Source organism: Leptonychotes weddellii, chromosome 2 (assembly GCF_054177405.1).
Source record: "Leptonychotes weddellii isolate Sample4059 chromosome 2, ASM5417740v2, whole genome shotgun sequence".
NCBI lineage: Eukaryota > Metazoa > Chordata > Mammalia > Carnivora > Phocidae > Leptonychotes > Leptonychotes weddellii.
This window is the reverse complement of record NC_138370.1, coordinates 101,668,238-101,693,318: the sequence shown is the minus strand read 5'-3', so window position 1 is coordinate 101,693,318 and position 25,081 is coordinate 101,668,238. Positions and strand designations below refer to the sequence as shown.

Below are 25,081 nucleotides of genomic sequence, written 5' to 3'. Positions count from 1 at the left end.
TTTGTGTTCCCTCTCTCGCTGTGTCTTTCTCTGTCAAATAAATAAATAAAATCTTTAAAAAAAAAAAAAAAAAAAAAAGGAAAAATCTAGTCATTAGGGTTATAATTCTAAAGATCTTAATATTCTAGAAAATATATTATGTGAATCAGCCACTTTGCTCACATCAATAGTATAGCATGAATCACACTACCTAATTACTTAAGAATATTCTGATTGGTGCTGAATGGCAGAAACTATTTAATTCATATTTGTATTTCTTGTCCCCATGCCTGCTTGGCCCAGAGAAGACACACAGGTATTTGCTAAAGTGAAATGTTTCAGGGGCGCCTGGGTGGTAGGTTAAGCGTCTGCCTTAGGCTCAGGTCATGATCCCATAATCCTAGGATCAAGTCCCATATGGGGCTCCCTGCTCAGCAGGGAGTCTGCTTCTCCCTCTCCCTGCTTGTGCGCTCTTTCTCTCTATCAAATAAATAAATAAAATCTTAAAAAAATAAAGTGAAATGTTTCATTCTTAGTTTAGAGAGAAACAGTAAACCAGAATTTTAGGACAGCAGTTTGTAGCAGCAATGATGTCAAGTGGAGGCCCCCTTATAGAGTGGAGGAATGGGGTGTCAGTCTTTCAATGAAAACAGAGGTTGACCAAGGCTCAGTCAGGTATCTGCCTTCTCTCTGTCCGCTGGTGTCCGTTTCTTGGCAGGAAGCTAAAGGAAATGGTGGCTTTCTGATATTAATCTTTTAGAGCAACAAACCACGAGAGTCTAGGATGAGATAACAAGCCGATGGCTGATAAGTAAAAAAAGCCACAGTGTGCCCTTTGAGCAGGCGCTTATATTCTCCAGTCAGTAGGATCTGATGGTTTTCAGTACCTTCGCGTTGCTAGCGTAGCCCACAGTAGCAACACCCTCTGGTTGATTTGAGAACTAAAACACAAACAAGAAAAACACGCTCTGGGCCCTTAGTGTCCTCTGAGGGCTACTCACCTCGCCGTCTCCAGCGCAGGAAGGGTGGGGAACAGAGTAAAATGTCTGCGGGAGAGCCTGGTCCAGCCACGCCCGCGGGCTCTCCAGGCAGCGCATCTCCCCAGGCGGAGCCGGAGGCTGTGAAACATGCAGATACCCGGGCGCTGGGCGTGCCGCGGGCTTCCGAGGCTCCGCCTTCCCCGCACGCGCCGGGAGGCCCCGCCGAGGGAGGTCTGGCCAGGCGGCGCCGGAGTGATTCCCCGCGCAAGCCCGGGCGGGTTCCGGCCCACCGCGGCCGCACCGCGCGCCCTCCGCTGGGTCCCCGCTCTGGCGGCGCGCGGCCTTCCCGGGAGGGGGAGCCCGGCGGACCACGGGCCCACTTCCCGAGACCTCGGCGCGGCCACGTGGTGTGGCAGTGGTGTCGGGCGGCCGGCCCCGGGTGCCAGGACCAGCGCGTCCCCCAGGGAAACTCGCGGGGAGCGCGGACCCCGGCGACGACGAGACCCGCGTTAGGACGCGCAGCGCCGGCTCTTCTGGAGCCAGGAGTGCAGGCCAGACAGCCAGTTACAAGGTTTAACGTTCCCTAAACCAATTTCTACATTTTGGGTTTTAACTCCACCTTTCAGATGTGCTTTTTACAAGTGTCTTCTCAGATGCGGTGGGAAGACAGGATTCTTTGGGTGACCAATTCGGTGGGATAAAACACTTGTCCTCCCCCCACCTTTTTTATTGCTTCTTTAACACTGAGCCCTTCTTACCGCATCATTTTAGATTTTAACCTTCCCATCAGCAGTTTCTTTTTTCCTTTAAAACTCTCTTTCCTGTATATTTCCGCCCTCCAAGCGAGTGTGTGTATATGCGCGTGCCCCTTTCGGGGTAATTTTCATTTCCTTCAGGAATAAAAATTGTCTTACCTGTTTTTCACTCCTTGGGCCAGTTTTAATCATTTCAAGCAAGAGGGACAACGTCAAGGAAGTGTCTCCACCAGATAGAAACCACTCATTCTTGTCTCTCAGGCCCTCCTTTGTGAGTAGTATGGATGAACCTACATCCATCCAATAATCTTCAGAGCATCTAAAGTGATTACTGTATTTTCCTAAACTGCTCTTCCTCTCCTAAAGCTTGCAGAAATTTCTAGTGGTATCCAGCTTCCTCTTACCCCAGGAATGGAATATATTTTTCCTTTTCTTTTAGTCATATGATCTTCATTGACTCATCACCCCATCTGATTAACATGACTTTGGAGAACATTGAACTGTTTGGTGAGATTTTACCTCTGCTTTTATTGTTTATAATGTTTTATCGTTTATAGTTAGCTAAAAGAACTAACTCTGGGGAAGCCTTTGTTAATGTTAGAATTCATTTTGTAGAATTCATCCTGTGTTTATTTAGAATTCATTTGTCATAGCTATACATACACATGTATACTCGCTCACAGCATAAAGTACTTCATAACATACTTGTAAGCTTCAGTGTTCCATCACTTCACTTGATGAGAAGTTACAGCATTTTGATTATGAAACACCAAAAAAACCAAAAACAAAAAACCCCAAGTCATTTGGTCCAACTCCCTAATTTCACAAACCAGAAAACTAAAATCCAAGGTCAATTGGGTGACTTGGTCTAGGTCACAAAACAAGCTATCTGTGATGCAGTTGTGGACTACCTGGTCCAGAACCCCAAAGGCTAATCTTATAATCAGGGACTCTTCAGGAATGCTAGTCAGTATATTCTTTGCTGTCAATTTTAACTCTATTTCATCAACCACATAATATTCTTCCTCACATATGTTATCCTTTTATTGTCCATTTCAAAATTTTCCTTGTTAATATGAATTAATATTAATTATAAATTAAGGTTCTAAAAGGAAAGACTAAGAATAAATGCTCATTTATTATCTATATGTACATCATACCATTTGATCTTTTGAAGTAGCAACAAATAAAAAACAAACATAAAACCCTAAAACTAAAATAAGAAAAACTTCTTCCTAATCTCTTATAGAATTATCATCCACAATTTGCTTAAGCTTTTTTTTTTTTTAAAGATTTTATTTATTTATTTGACAGAGAGAGAGCATAAGCAGGGGGAGCAGCAGAGGGGGAGGGAGAAGCAGACTCCTGGCTGAGCAGGCAGCCCAATGAGGGGCTTGATCACAGGACCCCGGGATCATGACCAGAGCTGAAGGCAGACGCCTAACTGACTGAGCCACCCAGGTGCCCCACTTAAGCTTTTTCATGAAAAAAAAAAAAAAAAAAAAACAAACAAAAAACAACAAAACCCAACAACGTTGTAACCATTTTTTAATTGAATTATAATTAACATACAATGCTGTATTAAGTTCAGGTGTACAACATATTGATTCAATAATTCTATACATTATTCAATGCTCACCATGATAAGTGTAGTCACCATACAATGTTATTACAATACTATTAACTATATTCTCTATGCTGTACTTTTCATCTCTGTGACTTATTTATTTTATAACTGGAAGTTTGTATTCCTTAATTCTTTTTCTATTTCATCATTCCTTGAAAATTTTATTTTCTTTAATTTTGTTTCCTATTATATGATTCACTTATATTTATTTACCCAGAGACTGTTTCTAAATTTCATGTCCTCTTACTGTTAACCTGGAATTTGGTGAAAAAAATATCTACATTTAACCTAAAAAATATCACTCAAATTGCCAATACTGCTAGTTCATTATAAGTTTCTTAGGCCCATGCCAAATATCATTGCTTATTTTAAGAAAGATTTTTTACTTAAACTAAGAAGACAGTACTTAATTTTGAGTGATAACATCCGTTAAGTATAAACACTTGATTATTTTTCTTTTATATAATTGATCAACAGTATAGTTCCGAATCTAAAGTCCTTTTAATGTAAGGTCCTGAAGCCAAATTCCTTCCTACCTTGTTTTCATTTATAATGGTGTAAAATTTTAAAATTAGTATCCATGTACAGACCAATGCAGAATTGTACAAAATAGTTGAATAATTTGAAATAGAAGTAAAATACAAATTAATACCTTTTTCTTAAAAACCTTCCATTTTTCATATTCCCATTTTAATTTTATATGCTTGCAAATTGTGGTTTATTTTAAAACTATTCATTTGCAGTGAGTTCATTGTCTTTTATGTCATCTCCCTACAATGATTTCAGAAGAGGTTAGAAAGAGATTAATATATTTAAAGAATCTGATTCTTGTGAACAATGACATAATTAAAAAGGGCTTGTTTTCATTAATATGCCATTAATAGGAAAGACATGAGGGGTGAATTTTCTTCATAACCAGGTTCACTGTGGACAGGAGAGGCCTGCCTTCCCAGCAAAGAGATCAAAATCACAAGCTCCAGCCTCCATCAATGATGACAGGATTACCTGTTACATAGGCAGACTGCAGTGATAAACACAAGGAGACAGAACAATTAACCAGGTTTAACACAGGTTGTGTTTCAATTTTCCCCTGACTGAGATAGCTAAACAGTGTATTCATGGTAATAGGAATACTCACCTAACAAACATTTTAGGAAAATCTGAATTAAATTTTGGATGATTTGAAACAGCAGCATGTTCTTGTGATCTGGAGTTAACTGGCCTCTGGCTAGTGTTTTAGCACAAAAGTCACATTCTAAGCAGGTTTTTGGTGTCAGAATCAGAAAATTAAGTTTAGTGATATGCAGCCACTCCCTAAATTAGGATAAAGTATAGGCTAAAATACTACATTTTCATTTTGAAATTCAGAACTATTCTAAAGTAGCTGAGTTTTATGCCATTAATAAATTTTTGAACATCAAGTGTCTGTCATAAAGTGGTCATGTCAATTACCAAACAGAATTTTTTATATAAGATATTTTATATTTAGTTGATCGAAATACATAGGTATTTCCAGGAGCTGAAGCACCCTAAATGTGTCTTTAAAATTTATATGAATAATAATTATTACATCTGTTAAGCTATGAAAAAATATTCTACACTAGTTTCAGATATCCAAATCTGTACAAAACTAAGGGAATTTAAAAAATTACTTTTTTTTCCATGGAATTTTTCGTTTTCCAAAGAAATAAAGCTGAAATAATCCTTGTGGTAGGGGTTTAAAAATCTTTTAACTTAAGCGTGGATAGTAACTTTGTGTTCTTACTTTTACATTTATCTAAAGCCTGAGACAATGGAAGAGGCAGGAAGGAAAAACATAGTATGAGAACAGAAATTTTTAAACTTCAATCTATGAAAACTGATCAAATACAGTAGATAAACTAGGGGGTTATCAGACACTTTACCAAGAAACGACCCCAATTCCTCAAAGTTTTTTTTTTTTTTTTTTTTTAAAGCAAGCTTTCTGTTACACATATAGGACTCCTCTGGGTTCCTCTAAAAGTCCAAAGGTCTTTTGATTGCACATTTCAAGGCAGAACATTTCCAAATATTTGGTAACCTAAGCTCTGGCTAAACAAGGGCAGTTTAGCTCCTCAGCAGCACCTCCAAATCAAATGAGCTCTTCTGTAGATACAGAGTCAGAGAGACCACAAATGCCAATAAACTTGTTCTATTAGTAATTTGTTTAGCAATTACTGCAGCGACTAACAACTGTCGTTAACAGTCCCGAGAAGTGGTAACTTCTATCACTAAAACATTTCAACCACTGTATTTGTCACATTCACCAACCGCCTGGTGTGTACCAAGTTACTGTAAAGAAGAGCTAACGCATCAGCAACACACCTCCTCACTTCTACCTGGGTCCCTTTCTTCCTCTCTCCTCATACACTGCAGTTCCCTGGTCATGTAACATGCAAATACATAAAACAGAGAGGGATGTTCTTGTGCTCTGTACCTTATAAATGTAGCTTCTGCTTTTGTAGTTGAGTGCCATTTAAGAATATATACAATAGCCATTAAGGAAGAAACTGGTTACTAAATAGTTGCAAAGTGGAAAGAGATAGAAATAGGAATTTCTGTACGTGATGACAAACAAGAATTCATAGAAAAAAAGAGCCAGTAGGATTCTCTTAAACTAAAAATACCAGATGCCAATTCTGTGTCTTCTAGAGACAATTACATCTGTTTAACTCTCTCCCCATTTCACCTGAAGCTCTCATAATTTTGGAGGTTCATTTCTTGACTTACGTTTAGTCAGGCTTTCCCCAATTATAATATTTGAAAGCAACTGTCTCATAAAATTGAGCAATTTAATTTTTTCAATGCTCCATGTCATTTGCTACAAGATTTAGTGACATGTAGTGTTGAATGAGGAAGAGTTGGCGGCTCAGATCACGTGGTCTGTGTTTGAGCAAATTAAATCACAACTTACACCTATCTTATAAATGCAACCTCTTAGCATATATATGTTGCAACTCTCTAACATGACATTTTGATAAGCAAATCGTGGCCAAATGAGGATAATGAACTCCCTGGGAAGAATAGTGCTTACTTCATCAGAAGCTAAGTACACACACAGCAGGGCTATTTCTTCTGGGGTTGCAAATCTTCCAGTCTTCTGTCTCTTCAGGAAATAGTTCCATGCCTAAGACAAGAAACCATACCAGGTATCAGTAATGTGAGGTGAAGTGTGAACTCCTCAGGAGGTCAAAGACGAGGAATCTATAGAGGTTCCAGTGGCGTGCTGCCTTGATTAATCATGTATGATACATGAGAATATCATTAATATCATTAATTGTGGACCAAATAGGACTATGGTGACTTTCAAGATACTCAAACTATGTGTTATGTTAAACCTACACACACTATCAGATCAGTTAAAGAGGAGGGCTTTTTTTTTTTTTTTAATTTTTGAAACTGATAAAATACACATAATGTGTTATTTATCATCTTAACCATTTTTAAGTGTAGTGTTCAGTAGTGTTAAGTACATTCACATTATTGTGCAACAGATCTCTAGAACTCTTTTCATCTTGCAAAACAGATACTCTATACCCATTAACCAATAACTCCCTCTTCTCTCCTCCCCCAGCTCCTGGCAGCCACCCTTCTCTCTGTCTCTATGAATTTGTCTACTCTAGGAAAGGAAGAGGACACTTTTCAACCAGAAGATTTCAACACAATTTTTTTTTTTTTGTTTTAAAGATTTTATTTATTTATTTGAGAGAGAGAGACAGAGAGAGAGCATGAGAGGGGGGAGGGTCGGGAGGGCCAGAGGGAGAAGCAGACTCCCTGCCGAGCAGGGAGCCCGATGCGGGACTCGATCCAGAGACTCCAGGATCATGACCTGAGCCGAAGGCAGTCGCCCAACCAACTGAGCCACCCAGGCGCCCCAACACAATTTAAAATAGTAGATATACCTCTTCGGGATTTGGTCTGGCTTGTATTCTTTCTTGCAGAGATGGGCTATCAACCGTTCCTAAATCAAAGGGGGACATTCAGCTTGGTTAATTACTCAAACTGAAAAAGACATTGACAAACTTTAAACTTCTTTCAATATGACACAACCATCAGTGAAATCCTTCTTCATGACTTTGAATGATAATTTCACCTTCATTTTCTATGATTTTTAAAAATACAGATCTTAATTCCTTGTGACATGAGGCAAGGACTCTGGGTGAATTGCCCAGCATTCCTGAGACATATTTTAGTCACAGTACATTGACATGACACTTTATGGATTTTAAGCACTTTTACATGTATTATCTCAGTTACTCCTCAGAACAACCCTGAGATGTCCATACATTCATATAAGTACTTCACCAGTACAAGATCCCAGGATGCCTTAATGATCTCAAAACCATTCTTTGCTGTCAGGTTCACTCTGGGGATTCTCAGAGATGGTGCCATGCTTGTCATGGTCCTCAGTAATTTAGATGGTTCTACATTTTCCTCATTATCTTGCCTATTTTCATTGGTTTTGAATTCCTCTTTTTAACCACAGCTTCATGTTTCTCATAAAAAATATAATGCTAAAATTTTTTAAAATCCCGCTTGGTTCAAGCTCCCACAGAGCAAGTTGCCCAGATTTTTTTATTAATTTATGTCATCTGTGAATTGTCTTTAGAAGGCCTTTTCTGTGGGGGGCTGACAGTTCTCTGGGCAACCACATGATACCTGTAAGGTCATAACAAATGATTTTACAGTCATACCCTCTGGTCCTGAGAGTGCCATTGGGTCAATGTTTACCAGGAAACCATTTCTCAATTTTAGCATCATTTGTCATTTCTCTGGAGAAGGTGGGAATCTTCAAAGTCAGAAAGTTCTGGCTCCTTTGTGTTTAACACCATTTCTTCAGGTCACCTGTCTCCTTTCACATTTCACCGTAAGTGGGCAGCCCTTTCGACACTCAGGGTAGGAAACTGCCTTTACTAGATCACCCAGTTCATTAGGAACATTTTCTACCTTCCACATCACTGTGGGCAATAGTGTTGATAAACTTTCTGGAGCCACGTAACAAAGATTCCCTTGTACCCAGCTTCCAATAATATTTTCTTCACTTCTCTCACCCATAGCCTCCTAACAGCCCAGGATCCTACCAACAGTATGCTTAAGACACCTAAGCTTTCACTTAACAATATCCTCAAAATCCAGTTTTAAAATACAACTTTGATACCTTCCTACCACTCAGACAAGTGAGCATCATCTCTTTCATATGGCTGCTGTAAATGGCTATTAACTGAAACCACAGAGCAAGCCTATGCTTTCTACTTAGTTCCACTGTCCTGCTCCACTGTGTCCGTGGCCCAGACTGACACGGCGTGCCCCCGTCTACACAAGCCTGGTGTGGAAGAGTTGTGACTACACCACCATCAGCACCATCCCAGACACACTCATCCCTTGTCAGGTTTTCTCTGTGACTGGCTCTTGAGTCATAGCTAGTTCCTTGTTCCAGACAGTTTGATAATATATTTTCCAATCTTCTGAAAAGTCCAGCTGCTAAAAACAACTACATTTTCCAAATCATTTTGCCATTTATTCCACTGGGTAAATGGTACCCCAAATAGCTAGAGTCAGGTGTCACCAGTGGCTATGTTAAAACCCAGTGAAATCGTCTTGCCTATATCCTCTTTTTTCTTGGTGTTACCTAGGTTTACCCTTCTAGTCCAAGAAAACTTAGAACACCTCAGTCATGGATAATCTGCAGCTTGAAGGGTATTCTGTATTCCTCTTTTAAACTGATAAGTCAGCAAGGGGAGACCATGGTGGAATATATAAAAATCTTGCGTGGAACTTTCCAAATGACACATGGTTTTCCCCATCAACTCTTTCCCCAGATTCTAGCATGCACTTTAGGTTTCGAAAAGTTCCATGGGTAACTGCGAAATGCTTCTTCTCTCCAACCCCCCAATACCAGTTGTGAACCCCTGAGGGCCGCCTTGATCCTGGAAATGTGATATTTAAATCCTTTTCAGAGAAGCAGCTAGTAATTCTTCTTAGGCTCCCTTTTGGGTCAGTGGAACCCAGTGGAAGGGCATATCTACTTCCTAGACATACCCACAGTTATTAAGAAAATAAGTTATTCCTATGAAATAAGTTACAGAATGCTTTTGTTTGGACAGATCGAATGTCCTGTCTACTAAGTTCTGCTTTTCTTCTTTCCTTTCTATGGGAGGTCAGCATACATTTTGGTAAAAAGCCAGATAGAGAAGGATAGCCTGGGTGGCTCAGTCGTTAAGCATCTGCCTTCAGCTCAGGTCACGATCCCAGGACCCTGGGATCGAGCCCAGCATCGGGCTCCCTGCTCAGCGGGAAGCCTGCTTTTCCCTCTCCCGCTCCCCCTGCTTGTGTTCCCTCTCTCGCTGTCTCTCCCTCTGTCAAATAAATAAATAAACTCTTAAAAAAAAAAAAAAAGCCAGATAGAGAATATTTTTCACTTTGAGAACCATTTATTTGGTCAATTACAACTGCTTAACTCTGCTTTGTAGCAGGAGTGCGGTCATAGCCAATACGTATGCAAACTGGGTGTGGATGTGTTAGAATACGACTGTCTTTACTACACAGGTGGTGGGCCAGATTTCTCCTGCAGGCCACAGTCTGCTGGCCCTCTTTTGATAGCATCAAGGAGGGTGTTAACCCCTCCTTTTTATTTATGGGTCACCCCAGGTGATTGACAAGACTCAGTAGCTCCCTATGTTCTGGGAAGCTGCTCTTACTTTCTTCCTGTGGTCCTATGAGCATGGTCTACTTTCCATCTTTCCCCTGACAAGGGCATCTCTGGTCTGCTTCCTAAACACCAAGCTCTGGCCAGTTGTATGTCTTGGCCATGAGATTTGGAATTGTTCCACACACATGAATACCATTTAAACCCTTTGCATCTGTGGTTCCTTCCTAATGACTAAGAATCTCGTTCCCAACCTACTGTTGGACTGTTATCTTTTTTTTTTAAGATTTTTATTTGAGAGAGAGTGAGAGAGAGAGAGAGAGAACAAGCATGAGAGGGGGAGGGGCAGAGGGAGAAGCGGGTTCCCTGCAGAGCAGGGAGCCCGACCTGGGGTTCGATCCCAGAACTCCAGGATCATGACCTGAGCTGAAGGCAGACACTTAACCAACTGAGCCACCCAGGCGCCCCTGTTGGACTGTTATCTTAGTAAGCCTAGACCCTTGTTCATTTGAGCTTTTCCCCAATGACAGGATCCAATACAACGTGGGAAACAAGCTTCCGTGGATGGGTTGCGCAGTGGCAGCCCTGTGGTGCCCGCCTCACCTGGACACACGCAGTTGCACCTGATCCCCTGCTGGATGAAGTCTGTGGCCACGGACTTCGTGAGGCCAATCACAGCCGCCTTGGTGGCGCTGTACACACATCTGTTCATAACTCCTGAGGTGAAAGGAAGACTCAACAATCGAAGGAACAAAACAACAGTCTCCTTGAGGAAGGGAGCACAACTGACTGTCCCCAGGAACCACTGTCCTGTTTCCTGCCATCCCACCCTTTTTAAAATTTGGTGTCAGGTTTTCTCCCTGAAGAGGGCCGGTTTCTGACTGTGGGAAAATAATATCGTTCCTGGCACAACTCAGTCGAGACTGAGGCGTTGAGAACCTGCACTTAGGTGATGGCCGCGGTCTTAGGTTTTCATCATCGGTGGGCAGAACCCTTGGGCGGATTGCAAAAGAGAATCAGGGGAAAGAACAACAGAACAAACACCAGACCAAGAAATGAAGAGGCCTGTGGCCTCTCTTTGCCTTCCTGTCTTGGACAGGCTCACGGGTGTTCTTGAGTTGAGAAGGGACGCCACCTCCGCGGTAACTCTTTCATTTGAAGCGTGCAAGTCCGTCTGCCGGACTGTGATGTCATTTCCATTTGGCACTGCAGTCCCGGCTCTTGGACTTGACTTGTGTTTGGGGCCCAGATCACTCCCCCATATCAGTGGTGCCAGCGCTTTGCACAAACCCGGCTGGTAATACTGTCACACTGCAGAAGATGTGCACTTGCCTGACCCTCCCCCTTGTGGACCGTGAGGGGCACATAGCGTTCGATACATCTTTCTTGGCTAATTGAATGTTTAAATATTTCCTTCTTCCGGCTTGATTTTCATGTTCACATCCATTAGAAGGAATACAAGGAAGGGCAAATGAAACAAATTTATTTTTTACGACTGGTTTACAACGAAGGCAAAAAAGACGGACAGTAAGGAACTTAATACCAATTGTTTAAAAAGTGGTTTTGAAATTATGTGTGGGCTTTATAATCTCTGCTATGCTCATTGCAAAAACCCACAGCTCGTGAAGGTACGGGGGTCTGTGCATCGTGATTTCCAGAGGAAAACAGACCTACCTTTGACGCTGGATGCCACAGACGACATGTTGATAATGTTGCCAGATTTCTGTGCAAGCATCTGCCAAAAAAAAACAAAAAAAAAAAAAAAAAAAAAAAGCCACTCTGTAAGATAAGAATGCGACCTCTTTAGAAGATTTGCATTTACTTATGGTTTGCAGAAGCATCTTATTAGCTATTAACATGAAGCGCTGTTAGGCAGTCTTAACAGTCTCACCCAGTCATTACGCACTCACTGGCAGGAACATTTCCCAGGGGGATTACCGCCTTCCTTTGGCACAAAAGCATCAGCAAGACCAAGAAGGAACTCTGAGCTAAATGAAAAGTTAATGAACATTAATCGTTACTTTGTATTCCTGCTGTTGGAAAACTCTTTCTTTGTTTGACACATGTTTGTTGAAGACGTACTATGATCAGATACAGTGGTAGGTCCAGGAGTTTGGAAGATAAATGACACACTCCCTGCCTATAGAGAGCTGCCAGCTGACTGGAGGGGTTGACATAACCAGCATCTGGCAACAGACAGCAGAGACCTCCAGAGAGGGGAATCGGGGTGGCGGGAAGGGACCAGTTCAGGTTGCGGGACACTCAGAGGAGGGTTCCTAAGGAGGAAAGAGGTGGGCTGATTTTTGAAAACCAAAGTATTAGCCAGAAAAATAGGTGTTTTAAGAAGCAAGAACCACAAGTATTGAGGCTGTATCATGGAACTGGAAGGAAGGGATGGGTCTGGTTGGAATGCTAGGCGTGGGAGGAATGAGGCTGCAGAGGCCAACGGGAGCTAAGTTTAGGAATTTGGGCATTACCCTGAGGGCAGTGCGGTGGTGACAATGAGGGGTTTAATGCAGAGCAGCGGCATGTTTACATCTGGGGAATACTAAGATTACTTCGGCACCATGTTGAGGAGACCCACTGGAAGCTGATAGAGTGATTTCGGAAAGGACTGATGAAAGCAGAGATGCAGAAATGTCTGTGGGCAACAGGGGTGGAGATGGTTTAGGTAGTAAGTGCAGGACATGGTAAATGGTTACACGCAGTGAGGCCTGCCTCCCTCATCGAAGAAGTGTTTCCTAAGAACACTTCCCTCAGAATTCCCCCAAAGTGTGAAGGTCTGAAGACGAGGGTCTGTGGCTGTTTTGTCCTCCTACATGGTACACAGTAGGTGGACCATACACTGTGATGAATCAAAATCTCTTGAGGTGCTAGTTCTTTTTTAATTAATTAATTAACTACTTTATTTAGAGAGAGCTTGAGTGGGGGTAGGGGCAGAGGGAGAAGGAGAGAGAGAATCTTAAGCGGACTCCCTGCTGAGCGCAGAGCCCTACAAGGGGCTTGATCTCACAACCCTGAGATCATTACCCGAGCTGAAATGAAGAGTCAGACGCTTAACTGACTGCGGCATGCAGGCACCCCGAGATGCTAGTTTAAAGTGCAGGTTGCTGGGCCCTGCCCCAGACCTAAACGAATAATATAATGAATAAAAAAGCTACTAGGAATTAAAAATGTTTTCAGATGAACGTATACTTAAGTATAACATGTATGTGTGTTTTCCAGGGCATGTAGGTAGGTCCGGAGGCATGGAGACCCATGAATGCTTTGGGGGCAGGAGCAACACCTGAAGAGCACTCCTGCCCGATGGGCACTACCTTCTCATTGAAATCAGGCTCGGAGGATGACCATAAACAAGGCGGGGCTGGTGGACACGGAGAGTGGTCAAGAGTTACAACAAGCGCTGGGAGGAAATGGAAGACCACCACCAGAGAACAGAGGAAGGAAAAGCAGGACATGCTGTGCCATGAAAGTCAAGTAAAAAGTTTCTAAGAAGAAAGCGTCTCAACAGTCAGTGTAGAGGGAGAAGTCGCTTCTGCTTCGGTGAGTTGCTCTAGCCGCTTTCAGACCAAGAGGTGCAGGAATGGAGGTGAGTGACTGGTCCAGGGAAGAGGCTGCCAAGATGATAGGTCTCCCTATAGTATTCCCTTCCTTTCTGTTTTGATACTTAGTTACTATTTGCATCCAAGAGCAGAGAGTAAAACAACCTAAGGCGTTGTATTGGATGGATTAAAGAGTGCAAGGGGAGGCTGAGGCGAGCCAACCAAGTCAAGGACAGCAGCAGGGGTGAAAGTATTGAACCCAACTTGTTTGTGCGATAAACAGGATCATATGAAATGGGGTCCTCAGAAAAAAAGACCAGGAAAATTAGTCAAGGCTTGAAAACAAAGCCTTAACATTATTCTTTCTTACCCAACTTTGCAAATAACCCATTTTTACTTATTTTTAATTTTTTTCCAGTTTTATTGAGCTATCATTGTCATATGTAACCTGTTTTTAATACCCATAGAATACATATACCCCAACTGAATATATAAAGATGAGCTATGAAGTAAGTTCAGTCTCTCATCTTCAGAAATGCAGCAATTCCTCAGGCAAAACTTTAGAATATAGTCACTAGGAGACGCTAGTGCTGCCCCTGACACTTGTTCCATCCATTCGACCAGGTCTGTCTGCTGGTTCTAGAGCCCTGTCCTTGCCTCCTTCCATGAGGTCTTCTCCACACCAGCTCAGTGCCTGCTGGTAGAGTGTGCGTGCTCCTCCTGACTCCCCATGCGACAGCCCTCTCTGGCAAATACGACTTGGCAACTATAAAGTGAAGTGCCTAGTACGTGGTGATCCTCCATACGACTGACCTCCCAGAAGCTCAGGGAGGGGCTAAGAAAGAACTCTGAAAAACTCCCTCTAGCCGTAGATCTAGTTAGTCCTACCCTAACCCAGCTCTTCTGTCCCTACTGAGCTCAGCTCCTAAACCTGGCAGACCTTGGTTTCTTGGGTCTTTGGTGATTCCATGTCTGACCTCTACCTGGACTGACAACCTAGATTCATTTATTCATTCAACAAATACTTGCCAAAGCACCTCTATGTGCTAGAGAATCTTTTAAGGTACAGCAAAGGGGAGAAACCTCCACATAGCCGAGACTTTCCTGACTTTGGATTTTGCACTGACCTCTTCTTACAGTATTTTCAACTTGTTCTTTGCCTTTTGACTTAAATTCCAGTCTTGGAATGGTTTTCAGTATGTCTACCCATGAACAAAAATTTCCAAAAGTGTTTCTATGTTCTGACCACCTGACTTTTCAGGTCTGCCTGGACTCTAAATCCTGGCTTCCCCTGGAAAGTTCTAACCTGGAAATGTGCATCACAGTTAATGAACCCAGAGGATCTGACAGGGATCGTGTAATTTTTTCACCCTTGTTTTAAATAGAATAGAACACAAGTGCCATCTCCCACAGTGCACGGTGAAGGAGGGGCAGAGTTCAGGCTGTGAAGCCAGAGTCTGAAATCTGGGGTCAGGCTGGTTACTGTCACTTTCAGAAGTGGCATCGACTACTTCTGATTGCCCATCCCAATCATTACTATCTCTTGGGATGTTTTACAAATGGGTGTTACTGGCTCATATGGATTATTGTTAAGATGCTTTTTTTTTTTAAAGATTTATTTATTTATTTGAGAGAACGAGAATGAGAGAGAGAGAGAGTACATGAGAGGGGGGAGGGTCAGAGGGAGAAGCAGGCTCCTCGCCGAGCAGGGAGCCCGATGCGGGACTCGATCCCGGGACTCCAGGATCATGACCCGAGCCGAAGGCAGTCGCTCAACCAACTGAGCCACCCAGGCGCCCATTGTTAAGATGCTTTAAATCATAGGTAAACTCACTAATTTGCAAGTTAGTGTTTGATATTTCAAAAGTTAACGCTTATTGACAAGTTTAAATTTCAGCTCCACTGGACTATATCCCACCCTTGCTGCCTTCACTCACATTTGTAAAGCATTCCAGACATGAAGTAGGCTGGTTATGCACACGTGACAGCTTACCCCCCGTGACCTAAGCTTTCTCCTTTTACCAGAGCCTCTGCTTCTCTCCCATATTCTAGGATCAGTCTTCAAAAAAAAAAAAAAAAAATCCAAGTTCCAAATAACATAGATTCTCATGAACTCCAAATAAGCAGAAAAAATGAGATTTATATTAAAAAAATTTGCTAGTGCAACATCCCATGGACCCACTGAGAGATCCTTTCTAGGTGCTAAACAAGCAGATTAAAACAAATTCCTTTGTTTCCAAGTCAGGTTTTCCTAATTTTCCTTTTGATGTTCATCTTGACATTAGGTTGAATGTTTAGAGCAAAGCATCGGCCCTGTGTTGCCATTAGAAAGCTCTTTTCTGTGCTGGGTTGGCAGCATTCGGTATGTCCGTCATCTAATCTGGCTGGGATGGAAGAGAAGAATGCTCCTCTGCATTTCACTAGGGTTCAGTTGACAACCTTGGACTGAGCTAGTTCTGTGGTACTCAGTCAACCCCTTTCATTGTCTGAGCTTGTGCTGTCTGCTTACTCTTGGCTTGTCAGTTCATTTGAACTCAATGTTTTTCATATTTACACTCCCCTCTCCCCAGAACACCTAGTGCGCACTTTATGTCAAAAGGCATTTAATGCTTGTTTGTAAAATAAAATGAAGAACATTGATGAGCTGTGTGAAGGCTGTGGAATTCAAGGGTAGCCGACTCAGGAGGCATGCTCTCTCTTTAGCATACACTGGCTCTCACCTCTCTGGTACCTCTGTGGCTCAGCTAAAAACAAGGAGAGTATCAGGGAACAGAAAAGCAATGGGGGTACGTCTATCCTGAGAGCATGTGCCTAGATACTGAAATTCAAGAAGGGGCCCAACTTCCAGGGTTCAGATCCTACTCTACCCACTTGATAGTTATGTGACCTTGGGCAAGTTATCTCACCTCCCAGTTTTATCCTCTGTACGGTGGATGTGATAAAGTAGTACCTACCTCATCACATTCTTCTGGTTCTGCATGCCTCCTTGCTGTCCCTCTCCCTGGGACCCTCTTCCGAATATACCTGAATGGCTAGCTCCCTCATTTCACTTAGACCTCTATGAAAATTCCAGCTTCTCAGTGAGGCCCTCCTGGACTTTACTGATATCCTAGCTTCTTTTTCTTCGTAGTACTTCTAATCACTCCCCAAGTTATATGTCTCATTACCCATTATCCTGTCTCCTCAAAAATGGGATCTCCCTTATAGAAGGGACTTTGTTTAGTTCTGATGTGTCTTCTGCATCTAGAATGAGGGAGACCTGCAAATAGAAAGTGCTTAATATTTCTTGACTATTTCTTAACTGGAAGGTTAAATGAGTTAATTTATATTAAATGCCTTGATATAAATGTTCAGTACAGGTTTGTCATTATATTAGCTACTGTCACTCTTTGGCACATGTGAGGACCCTTTCTCGGTGCCCAGTGCGGAGACCTACTTATCCAGTGGTGCTTATCCTAGTGGTGGCGGTCCTTACTTTAGGAAGAAATGCCTTGATCATCAAGTACATGCTGCGGACATTGAGATTCATTGAGAAGTCCCAGTCTTTCTCCTCGCAGTCCAGGATGGTTCCGTGATGGACAAAACTGGAAGAGGGATTGATCAGTGGGGAAAAATGATCATTTAAGAAGATTTGTATTCCATTTCCTTACCATTTTTTTATTGTCGTACAATGAGACCATTGACCCTTCCCTTATGAAGATTTTAACAATTCGGAATATCACTTAGTACATTAGGTTAATGAGTATCTAACAACTTAAGCTAAATACATTTATTTGAAAACAACATCCTTCTTCTAAAAGAGAAAGGCAAAAGTCTGAGGCCACCCAACATAAGAATCTGGGCAGCAACTGCACAGGAAATATCAAAAACAAACGTGAGCCTAGGACGCCCGCCCTGACTCCTACTTCAGGAGCTATAGTGCCCTCTGGTGGCACAGATTTAGTGTTTTCAAAGAGAAAATCAAATTGCAAGGAAAACCACTGTCTGCACATTTCAGGGTAGCAAAGAAATATTGCTATCATACGGTTCTAACATACTGAGTAAACAGAGCAGAACAAAACAAAACTTCAAGCAGGCTTCACTCCTTGTCAAGTCACACTCGTAAATAACCTGCTCATCCTTCGTGTGACAGCAAGAACCACATGCTCTACTTCTATATCCCTTATGTTGCTGAAAATTTAATGTGAAGATGTTCAAAAACTAATTTCCTAACTGATTTTTTTTTTTGGTCATGGCTTTCAGTATATTCTCATATAAGGGATGAGCAGTTTATAAAATAGATTGCCATATATTGTTGCTTTAATTTAATTTCCACACAATGTCACATATGACAAACTATAGATGGACTTTTTTTTTTTTTTTTTGCTCTGAAGCATGATTAGGAAGAACAAAAATATATTAGGAGGCTCTGGAATTTTTCTATCAATGCGGCAGTACAAATATAACACTCCATAAGAAAAGGGGAATGTCACTTAGTTCCTGTGTGAACGTCCATTGTGCTCACCTCTACTGAGCTGCTCCTGAGTAGGAAAACTGCTAGCGCTACCTGTCGTCTGTGTGGTGGGTCCAGTTCCAGTCTCCCCACATTCGCACCTGATTCAGCACGTTGGGTACCACCCCAGTAAGTTCAATTAAGCCACTCTCTTTGTGCTCTCTACAGAAGTGTAACACGTAGACTTCTTTTGCTGGGTGGGGCTCATTGTCCCGATAAGAAACCCTGGGCTTGGGAGGTGTGTGGAGGACTGGCTAGAATGTTGTGCCAAAAAAATGGGGAACACCTGCATTTCAATAGGCTGAGTACTTGGTTTCTGGTAAATATGCTTTGTTTTAAAGACATCTACTGGAAAACAGGTTTTCATTTTATTTTATGTCTTAGTGGAGCATCCACAACCAGTCCATTGGTGTAAGCTGTTACCAGCCTTAAGAAGAGCAACAGGTCTAGATTACTACCAGTGCTCTTGAGTTGACCATAATTTCCCTTAGGACTCAAGCCTGTGTCCACTTCTATGGCTTTCTCACCTGCTGAATCTCAGAATAAAAATTCTGTCTAAACTCTAGCTGTATTTCCTAAGAAATATATAATGGTTCGTGATGAATAATTTTGCCATATTGTCAAAAGTGATTAAATAAGTCATAGAAAACTTTCTGTAAGGACAGTGAAATTAAAAAGTATGAATTACCCAGCAACATTAAAGAGAACATCAAGTCTCTCAATTTCATTGGCAAACTGGTCAATTTGTTTCTTCTTTGTGACGTCAAGGGTCCGAATTTGAATACCTGAAAAATAAAACAAGGACACGATTTACCTTTACTCATAAAAATGTTTAGCCTTGAAGATTTAGCTGTTCTGAAATGTGAAGACTGTAATATTTGTCCAGTTAGGCTTCACATGATTGATGGCCATTAGTAGGGTCTTAGAAATCTCAAGAATCTTATTAGTAAAAATCTTCAAGTCCTCCCCATCTTGAGCTCTGTATCAGATGCCTCTCAGTAAGCCAGCAGTAAGACCTGCAAGTGGGTCCTCTCCAGCGTTTCCTTTCCCCAGAGGTTGAATCACTGCTACAGTGATGCTGAATTCTGTCTGAGGTGCGGTGAGCTAAGAGATTGTTTCTATTTGTGCCCTTTACTTTTATGTCAATTCTTTTATTTACTAGAAATGACTTTGTTGGTCATGGGTATCATCACTTACGTCTGGACTAAACTGCAAGAAGAAACGAGAGGCCAGAAGAAGAGATGAAAACACTGACCGTGAGAGATCTGGTGCGGGATCTGAGAGAGACACGCTGTACTAGCTACTAAAAAAAAACAAAACAAAAAACCAAACCAAAACAAAACAAAAACCCTAAACCAACAAATAGGCTTTTTGGTCATTTTTATGATTTTAAAAATAATATGGTTTATTTTATTCTTCCCTTTTGGATATAGAAAAGAAAGATTATAAGTGAAGAAGGGGAAGACTAAAATTGAGTTTCAGAAGAACTTCCTTTGCTTTGTGCTTTTCTAGGACAGCAGCTTCCCTTAGACTTGTTGAAATGGTAACTCCACACGGTCTAATTCAGTTAACTAATTCAGTGAACTCAGTTGTGTTTGATCACGTAGTCAGTTCTATTTTGCCAAAACAGTTAACTTTCAAATGAGTTCTATGTCCTGATTTCTTTCTGAGTAACGCCAATTGAAGCCCTCTGATGTTGGAATTAAGGTTCGGTGTGGTGCAGTGAGGGACAATATGCACCCAAACAAGTTAATCTCTTACAGTTTCTGATCATAATGTGATTTTAAGGCTGAGCTGTCTCCAGTATGAGCATTTGAAATGCAGCTAGTCTGAACTGAAATGTGCTGGAAGTGTAAAAAGTACACGTGCATTTCAAAGATTTGGTATAAGAAATGTAAAATATTGCATTTTTTATACCGTGTATGTTAAATTTTTTTTACTGTGTATATTTTTTTAATACTGTGTATGTTAAAATTATAATATTTTAGATGTATTGAATTAAGTATATTATTAAAATTAACGTCACCTGTGTCTTTTTACTTGTTAAATGTAGCCACTAGAAAATTTACAATTGCATATGTGGCTCACATCATGTTTCTGTTGGACAGTGTTTCCCTCACAGAGAGGCACTCAAGTGGAAAGTCATCATTAAAAGTTAACGATAAGGGGGGGCGCCTGGGTGCCTCAGTCGTTAAGCATCTGCCTTTGGCTCAGGTCATGATCCCAGGGTCCTGGGATCAAGCCCCACATCGGCTCCCTGCTCGTCAGGAAGCCTGCTTCTCCCTCTCCCACTCCCCCTGCTTGTGTTCCCTCTCTCGCTGTCAAATAAATAAAATCTTTAAAAAAAAAAAAGTTAACGATAAGGGATGCTGGGTGGCTCAGTTGGTTAAGCATCTGCCTTTGGCTCAGGTCATGATCCCAGGGTCCTAGATATAGCCCCAAATCGGGCTCCCTGCTCAGTGGGGAGTCTGCTTCTCCCTCTGCCTCTCCCCCTGCTTGTGTGCTCTCTCTGAGAAATAATGAAATAAAAGCTTAAAAAAAAAGTTAATAAAAGGGGCGCTTGCTTGACTGGCTCAGTCGGTAGAGCGTGCAACTCTTGACCTCTGGATCATGAGTTCAAGTTCCACCTTGGGCTAGAGCATACCTAAAAACAAAAAGTTAGCAACTGTTAAATTTAAACATGTAATTTTGTAACTGAGGACTGAATCCTTCAACATGTTGCATAAATAAAATATTTTAGGTATACATCTTAGAATGTTGTTTATACATTTAAATATATAGATTTTTGTCTGTAGGTTTGCACAATATAGATTTGATATCAGAGAATCAGGCTCTAAAGAGAAGGCCAGTGGAACTGAGTGGGTAAGGAATTTTCTTTCAGCATCTGAGCACTATTGCTTTATAATACTTTGCAGAGTCTGAATCCCAAGTTCACACTGCCAACTTGCTTACCGGGGTACTCTTCTAGTTCCTGAAGTTTGGACTCATTGATATCCGTAGCGATGACTTTGGCACCTTCTCTTGCAAAAGCCTGGGAGACACAATATACAAGTAAATCCTTTGTTTATTTGATTTGATTCCATTCTCATGAATGGAAAGTCAGTTAGGCTTTCCCCCTTATCTTATTTTCATTGTTTTCCCTATAAAATAGATGGAATTTCAAGCTCTCTACTCTCACTTCACCCTTCCCGTTGTTATTATTTTTATCATTAACTAGGACAACGTGACATACATTGTGCTTGTCATCTAACTTTGTCCCTTTAAGCATTATGAAATAAAATCGTGTTTTTAAAAACTAGTTAATCTCTTACTGTTACTGACACCTCTCAAAATACTATTCTGTGATGTGATAGCCTGTATTTCATTTCTGAGCAAGTTTTTATTATTTTCCACTTCTTCTTATATTCCAAATAATAAGAGAAAATGGGTTATTTCGACACTTTTTCTCCTCAGACTATACTACTGTTTTCATAAGTGTCAAATACTTTCATTAAAGTCAATACTTCAAATGCATTAATTAGTTCAGGTGGGGGTTATAATGTGCAAGAAGTTGGTATAAATTGGAAGGTAAAGGTAACCTGATAGTCTTGTAACTCTAGAGTCTTCTACCTGAATCGATGTAATTTCAGAAACCTATGCATTCCTGTAGGGCCCCTGCAGTAAATATATCATAGTGCAGAGAAACTGAGGCAGAGGAAGACGTCTCTCAGAGTCAGAGGTTATCAGTGATGTCACATAATAAACATGGGAGGTGTTCATGCCTTCATCTTTTCCCCGGGGGTCAGGGATAGCGACTTTTCTTTTTGTAACTTAAGACAACAGAAGCACAAGATAAACAAGAAAAAAAAAGTAGAGCAGAATTAAATGACCGTGGGATCTGTCCACATAGTTCAATACCTCAAAGTTAGTAGGCAAACCACAGATGACAACTTACTATGGCAGCTGCCCGGCCAATCCCCTGAGCGGCAGCTGTCAGCACGATGACCTTCCCATCAAGTCGACCCATAATGGAACCTGCGGCTTAAGCTACAGACACGTATTTAATGGCTGAGCACCTGGTCCTGTGCAGCGATGTCTAGAATGAACAGTTCAGTGAACTCTTTAAGAACTTAATGACAGCATTTCTGTACAAATCGTCCCATCATCTGAATTCTCCAAGAATGCTGACTCCAGATCCCTAGCTGGGTATTATCAAAAACATTTAGCACGACCCACTGAAGTGATACATTGGACTTTAATCCACCAACTGGTTTCCTGAGTACTTAGAGAAGACAGCATCTGATACTGATAGAGCAGGGGCGGGAGTCCTTCCCCTCACTACCAGCACCATTGTCCCCACTGTGCCTATATACAAACTGTTACAGCATTGCATGTGTCCTTACTAGTGGGGGCTGCTTCTTGATTTCTCTGCTGTAAACTTTTGTTGGGGTTTGCACTACCAATTGTCTATGGCTTCTCCTTGTCACTGGAAAGATTTCATGGTTGGCCTCGGAGTCATTGAACAAGAGAGCTGGAAAATCAAATCACGTCCGGTACTCCTATTTTATAGATGAGAAAAGTGATCTGACTTGCTCAAGGTCACAGACCCAGTTAATGACAGAGCCAGAACTCAGCTCAGGCCTCCGGACTCCTTTGCTATGTGAAATTTCACCCCACAATGCTGCTGATCCTCTCCTGAAGTTTCAGCGTGCTACCAGCAGTAATTTTCAGAATGGAGGACTGAGGAATTCTGACCTAGGGAAAATAAGATATGCATAAGATATTTGGTTCTTGGACGGTAGATCGCAGGATGAGAGGGAATGGCTAATGATGAGGTTGGGGGTAGTTAAGAGTCAAATGACAATCAACTGAGGCCAACTTCAAGGAACTGAGTACATTTTCTCATCCCACTGTCCTTAATGGGTGCCTCTGATCTCACAAGTCACACAATGGCTGCTTTGTCCCAAGGCATCACATCCCCATTCCAGGCAAAAAAAAAAAAAAAAAAAAGAAAAAGAAAAAAAAAGAAAAAGGTGGTTGGGAGGTGGTGGTGGGAAATAAAAGCCAAAAGGCTTCCAGAGTGTCCTCACTTTCTTCAAGAAGCAAGGCTTCCTCAGAAATTCCAATCTTCATTTCACAGGCCAGCTCTAGCAGCAGGCGCTAGGAATTTGAGAGTTTTGTTTTCTAGCCTCTATAAAGAGAAAAGCTGGGGCGGGGGGGCGGGTAGCGAGCCCACTTAAATGGTACATGTACAGATAACCTACACAATCACCCTGCTCAATTACCTGTCTGATAAAGTACAGGTAGCTAGCTAGTCTTGCCTAGAGGACTCACACGATCTAGTCCATTCTGTTGGAACCTATCTCTGTTCTCGCCAGCCAACCGTGGCTTTTTGCTGTAACCAAGCCTCGGGGCTTTATCGAAGCTCGGTATGCTGAGGGGCCAGTTAATCCTGTGGGCAATGGGCACCAAAGGACTGATGGAAAGAGTGTGACACAAGCAGACACGTATTTCAGAAAGACCACTGTGGAGCAGTCCCGGCGGGGGTCGGGGGCTGGTTTCCTGGGGAGGGTGTGCTGTGGCCTGAAGGGCCACCGGTGAAGTTGCCGGGAGGGAGGGGATGGAGACGGGAGCAGGACGAGCGCAGCGTTTCAGACAGGAGGCTGGGCCTGGACACCAGTGCACTACCTTCAAAGGGATCATGCGGTCTGCGCCGTGTCCCGAGGTGTGAACTCAAACCTAGGCCTCGGATTGCAGGTCCAAGAGAAGACCTCGTGGGTCGCGCTGTTCCTGCGGTCTCGGGCGGGCGCCCTCTAGGTCCGCACGCGGCCGCGCGGGCTGTGCGCTGAGGCCGTGCGCGAGTTCGCACCCACGCGAAGGCGGTCCCACTTTGCGGGACACAGAGACCTTGAGGACCCTCCGGCCACCGCACGGCCCTGCCGGCGGCCCTCGCTCCCAGCCCCGCGGTGGCTGGGGCCTCCCTCCGGGGGTCGGACGGCCGGTTCTCTCATTTCCTCTGGCACCAGCATTTTCTCTAGTACACGCTTGCACGCTTAACTCTGTGTTGGAGTTTTGCTTCTCAGAGGGCCCCACTAACAAGCGGCTCCAGGGACCTGCTTACAGCTTCACCAATGATGTTCTCGGAGCAAGTCTGCATTTGTTATGCGCCCCGGAGGCTGAGCTTTTACAGCGCCCGACCTCCACTGATGCCAGGGAGTTGCACGGTTTTGTTTTGCTTTTTTTTTTTTTTCTTTATTCTTACACGAGTGATACATTTTCACTTTAAACACGTAAAGAGTTGAGAGATATATATGCTTTAGAAAGTAAGAGACTCCAATAACCGCCCCCCCCATCTTGGGCATGGTGTATTAAAAAGCTATTATTTTGCCCCCCGTCGTTGCATGGCACGGAAGGCACGTACCAAAGGTTTCCCCAGGAATCGCTGACACCGCAGAGGCGCTTACTGAACAACTGCTCAAGCACAGAGCAGCCGCTTCGCTCACTCTGAAATCTCCTCCTCGCTGGCCTTGTCTTTCTGGGGCCAAATTTTGGGGCCAAAGCCTCACTGCTGCAATAAACTACACTATCAAACTAAAATGAATTTATTTGGGAAAATGAGGGCAAGCGTGACCTGAAATGGGAAAATGAGGCAACTCTCAATAAATGCAACGTGAAAACCACACTGAGAAACTTACATATACCAAAACTTCAAACTTGTTAAAAACACGCCCTTATCTTGATCTAACTGCTAAGATTAATCTTGAAATAGGTACCTTGCAGAACAAAGCAAATCTAAACCTCCCCCTTTCCCAGTCTGAAGTGTCATTTAAAAAATATTAGGAAAACTTACTTTAGAGCAGCAAGTGGATGTCGTCCTCCAGATCCCTGGGCGAGCAACAAACTTGAAACCTTTGTACAGAAGCAAGTCAGGCGCTTAATAATGCATGTCGGGATTTGTAGTTTCCTCCAGTTTTAAGAAAAGGAGGCGCATATTTATATACTCTATGTGTGTATGTGCTGCCATCTAGTGGAGCTCAGGTAGAACGGCTAACTCCAAGGAGAA

At 42.4% G+C, this 25,081-nt stretch overlaps 2 protein-coding genes and 1 long non-coding RNA gene across 12 annotated transcripts in view; 1 reads left to right on the top strand and 2 right to left on the bottom strand.

The window, feature by feature from the left end:
* SLC9B2 (solute carrier family 9 member B2) overlaps window positions 1-1,124 on the bottom strand; it is a 52,063-nt gene extending 50,939 nt beyond the window's left edge. For 2 of the 6 annotated variants that reach the window (XM_081812040.1, XM_081812041.1), the window contains exon 1: window positions 981-1,109. The gene's annotated coding sequence lies outside the window, so the exon portion shown is untranslated. Of the gene's footprint in view, window positions 1-980 lie in introns of all 6 variants that reach the window. The other 4 variants (XM_006732580.3, XM_081812038.1, XM_031027331.2 and 1 more) reach the window with 3 other exon arrangements.
* A 53-nt stretch (window positions 1,125-1,177) lies between these two features.
* LOC115940688 (uncharacterized) lies at window positions 1,178-21,337 on the top strand. Of its 4 annotated transcripts, none has more exons than XR_014142919.1 (4): window positions 1,178-1,530; window positions 2,154-2,221; window positions 13,231-13,594; window positions 19,202-21,337. It is a non-coding gene; the product is annotated as an uncharacterized LOC115940688 (long non-coding RNA). The 4 variants fall into 4 exon arrangements; XR_014142920.1 differs by having other exon boundaries at window positions 13,231-18,168; XR_014142918.1 differs by lacking the exon at window positions 19,202-21,337 and having other exon boundaries at window positions 13,231-18,761.
* On the bottom strand, window positions 3,246-24,981 carry BDH2 (3-hydroxybutyrate dehydrogenase 2). 2 transcript variants are annotated; one of them, XM_006732583.3, is made up of 10 exons: window positions 24,869-24,981; window positions 21,974-22,065; window positions 20,992-21,070; window positions 18,728-18,824; window positions 17,023-17,131; window positions 11,680-11,740; window positions 10,609-10,722; window positions 7,262-7,320; window positions 6,394-6,486; window positions 3,246-4,362 (listed from the first exon to the last, which is right to left on the bottom strand). In XM_006732583.3, the coding sequence occupies exons 2-10, from the start codon at window positions 22,043-22,045 to the stop codon at window positions 4,309-4,311; spliced, it is 738 nt and encodes a 245-aa protein (XP_006732646.2). In that variant the 5' UTR covers window positions 22,046-22,065; window positions 24,869-24,981; the 3' UTR covers window positions 3,246-4,308. The 2 variants fall into 2 exon arrangements, with proteins under 2 accessions (XP_006732646.2, XP_006732647.2); XM_006732584.3 differs by having other exon boundaries at window positions 21,974-22,114; window positions 24,869-24,923.
* Window positions 24,982-25,081: the final 100 nt, after the last annotated feature.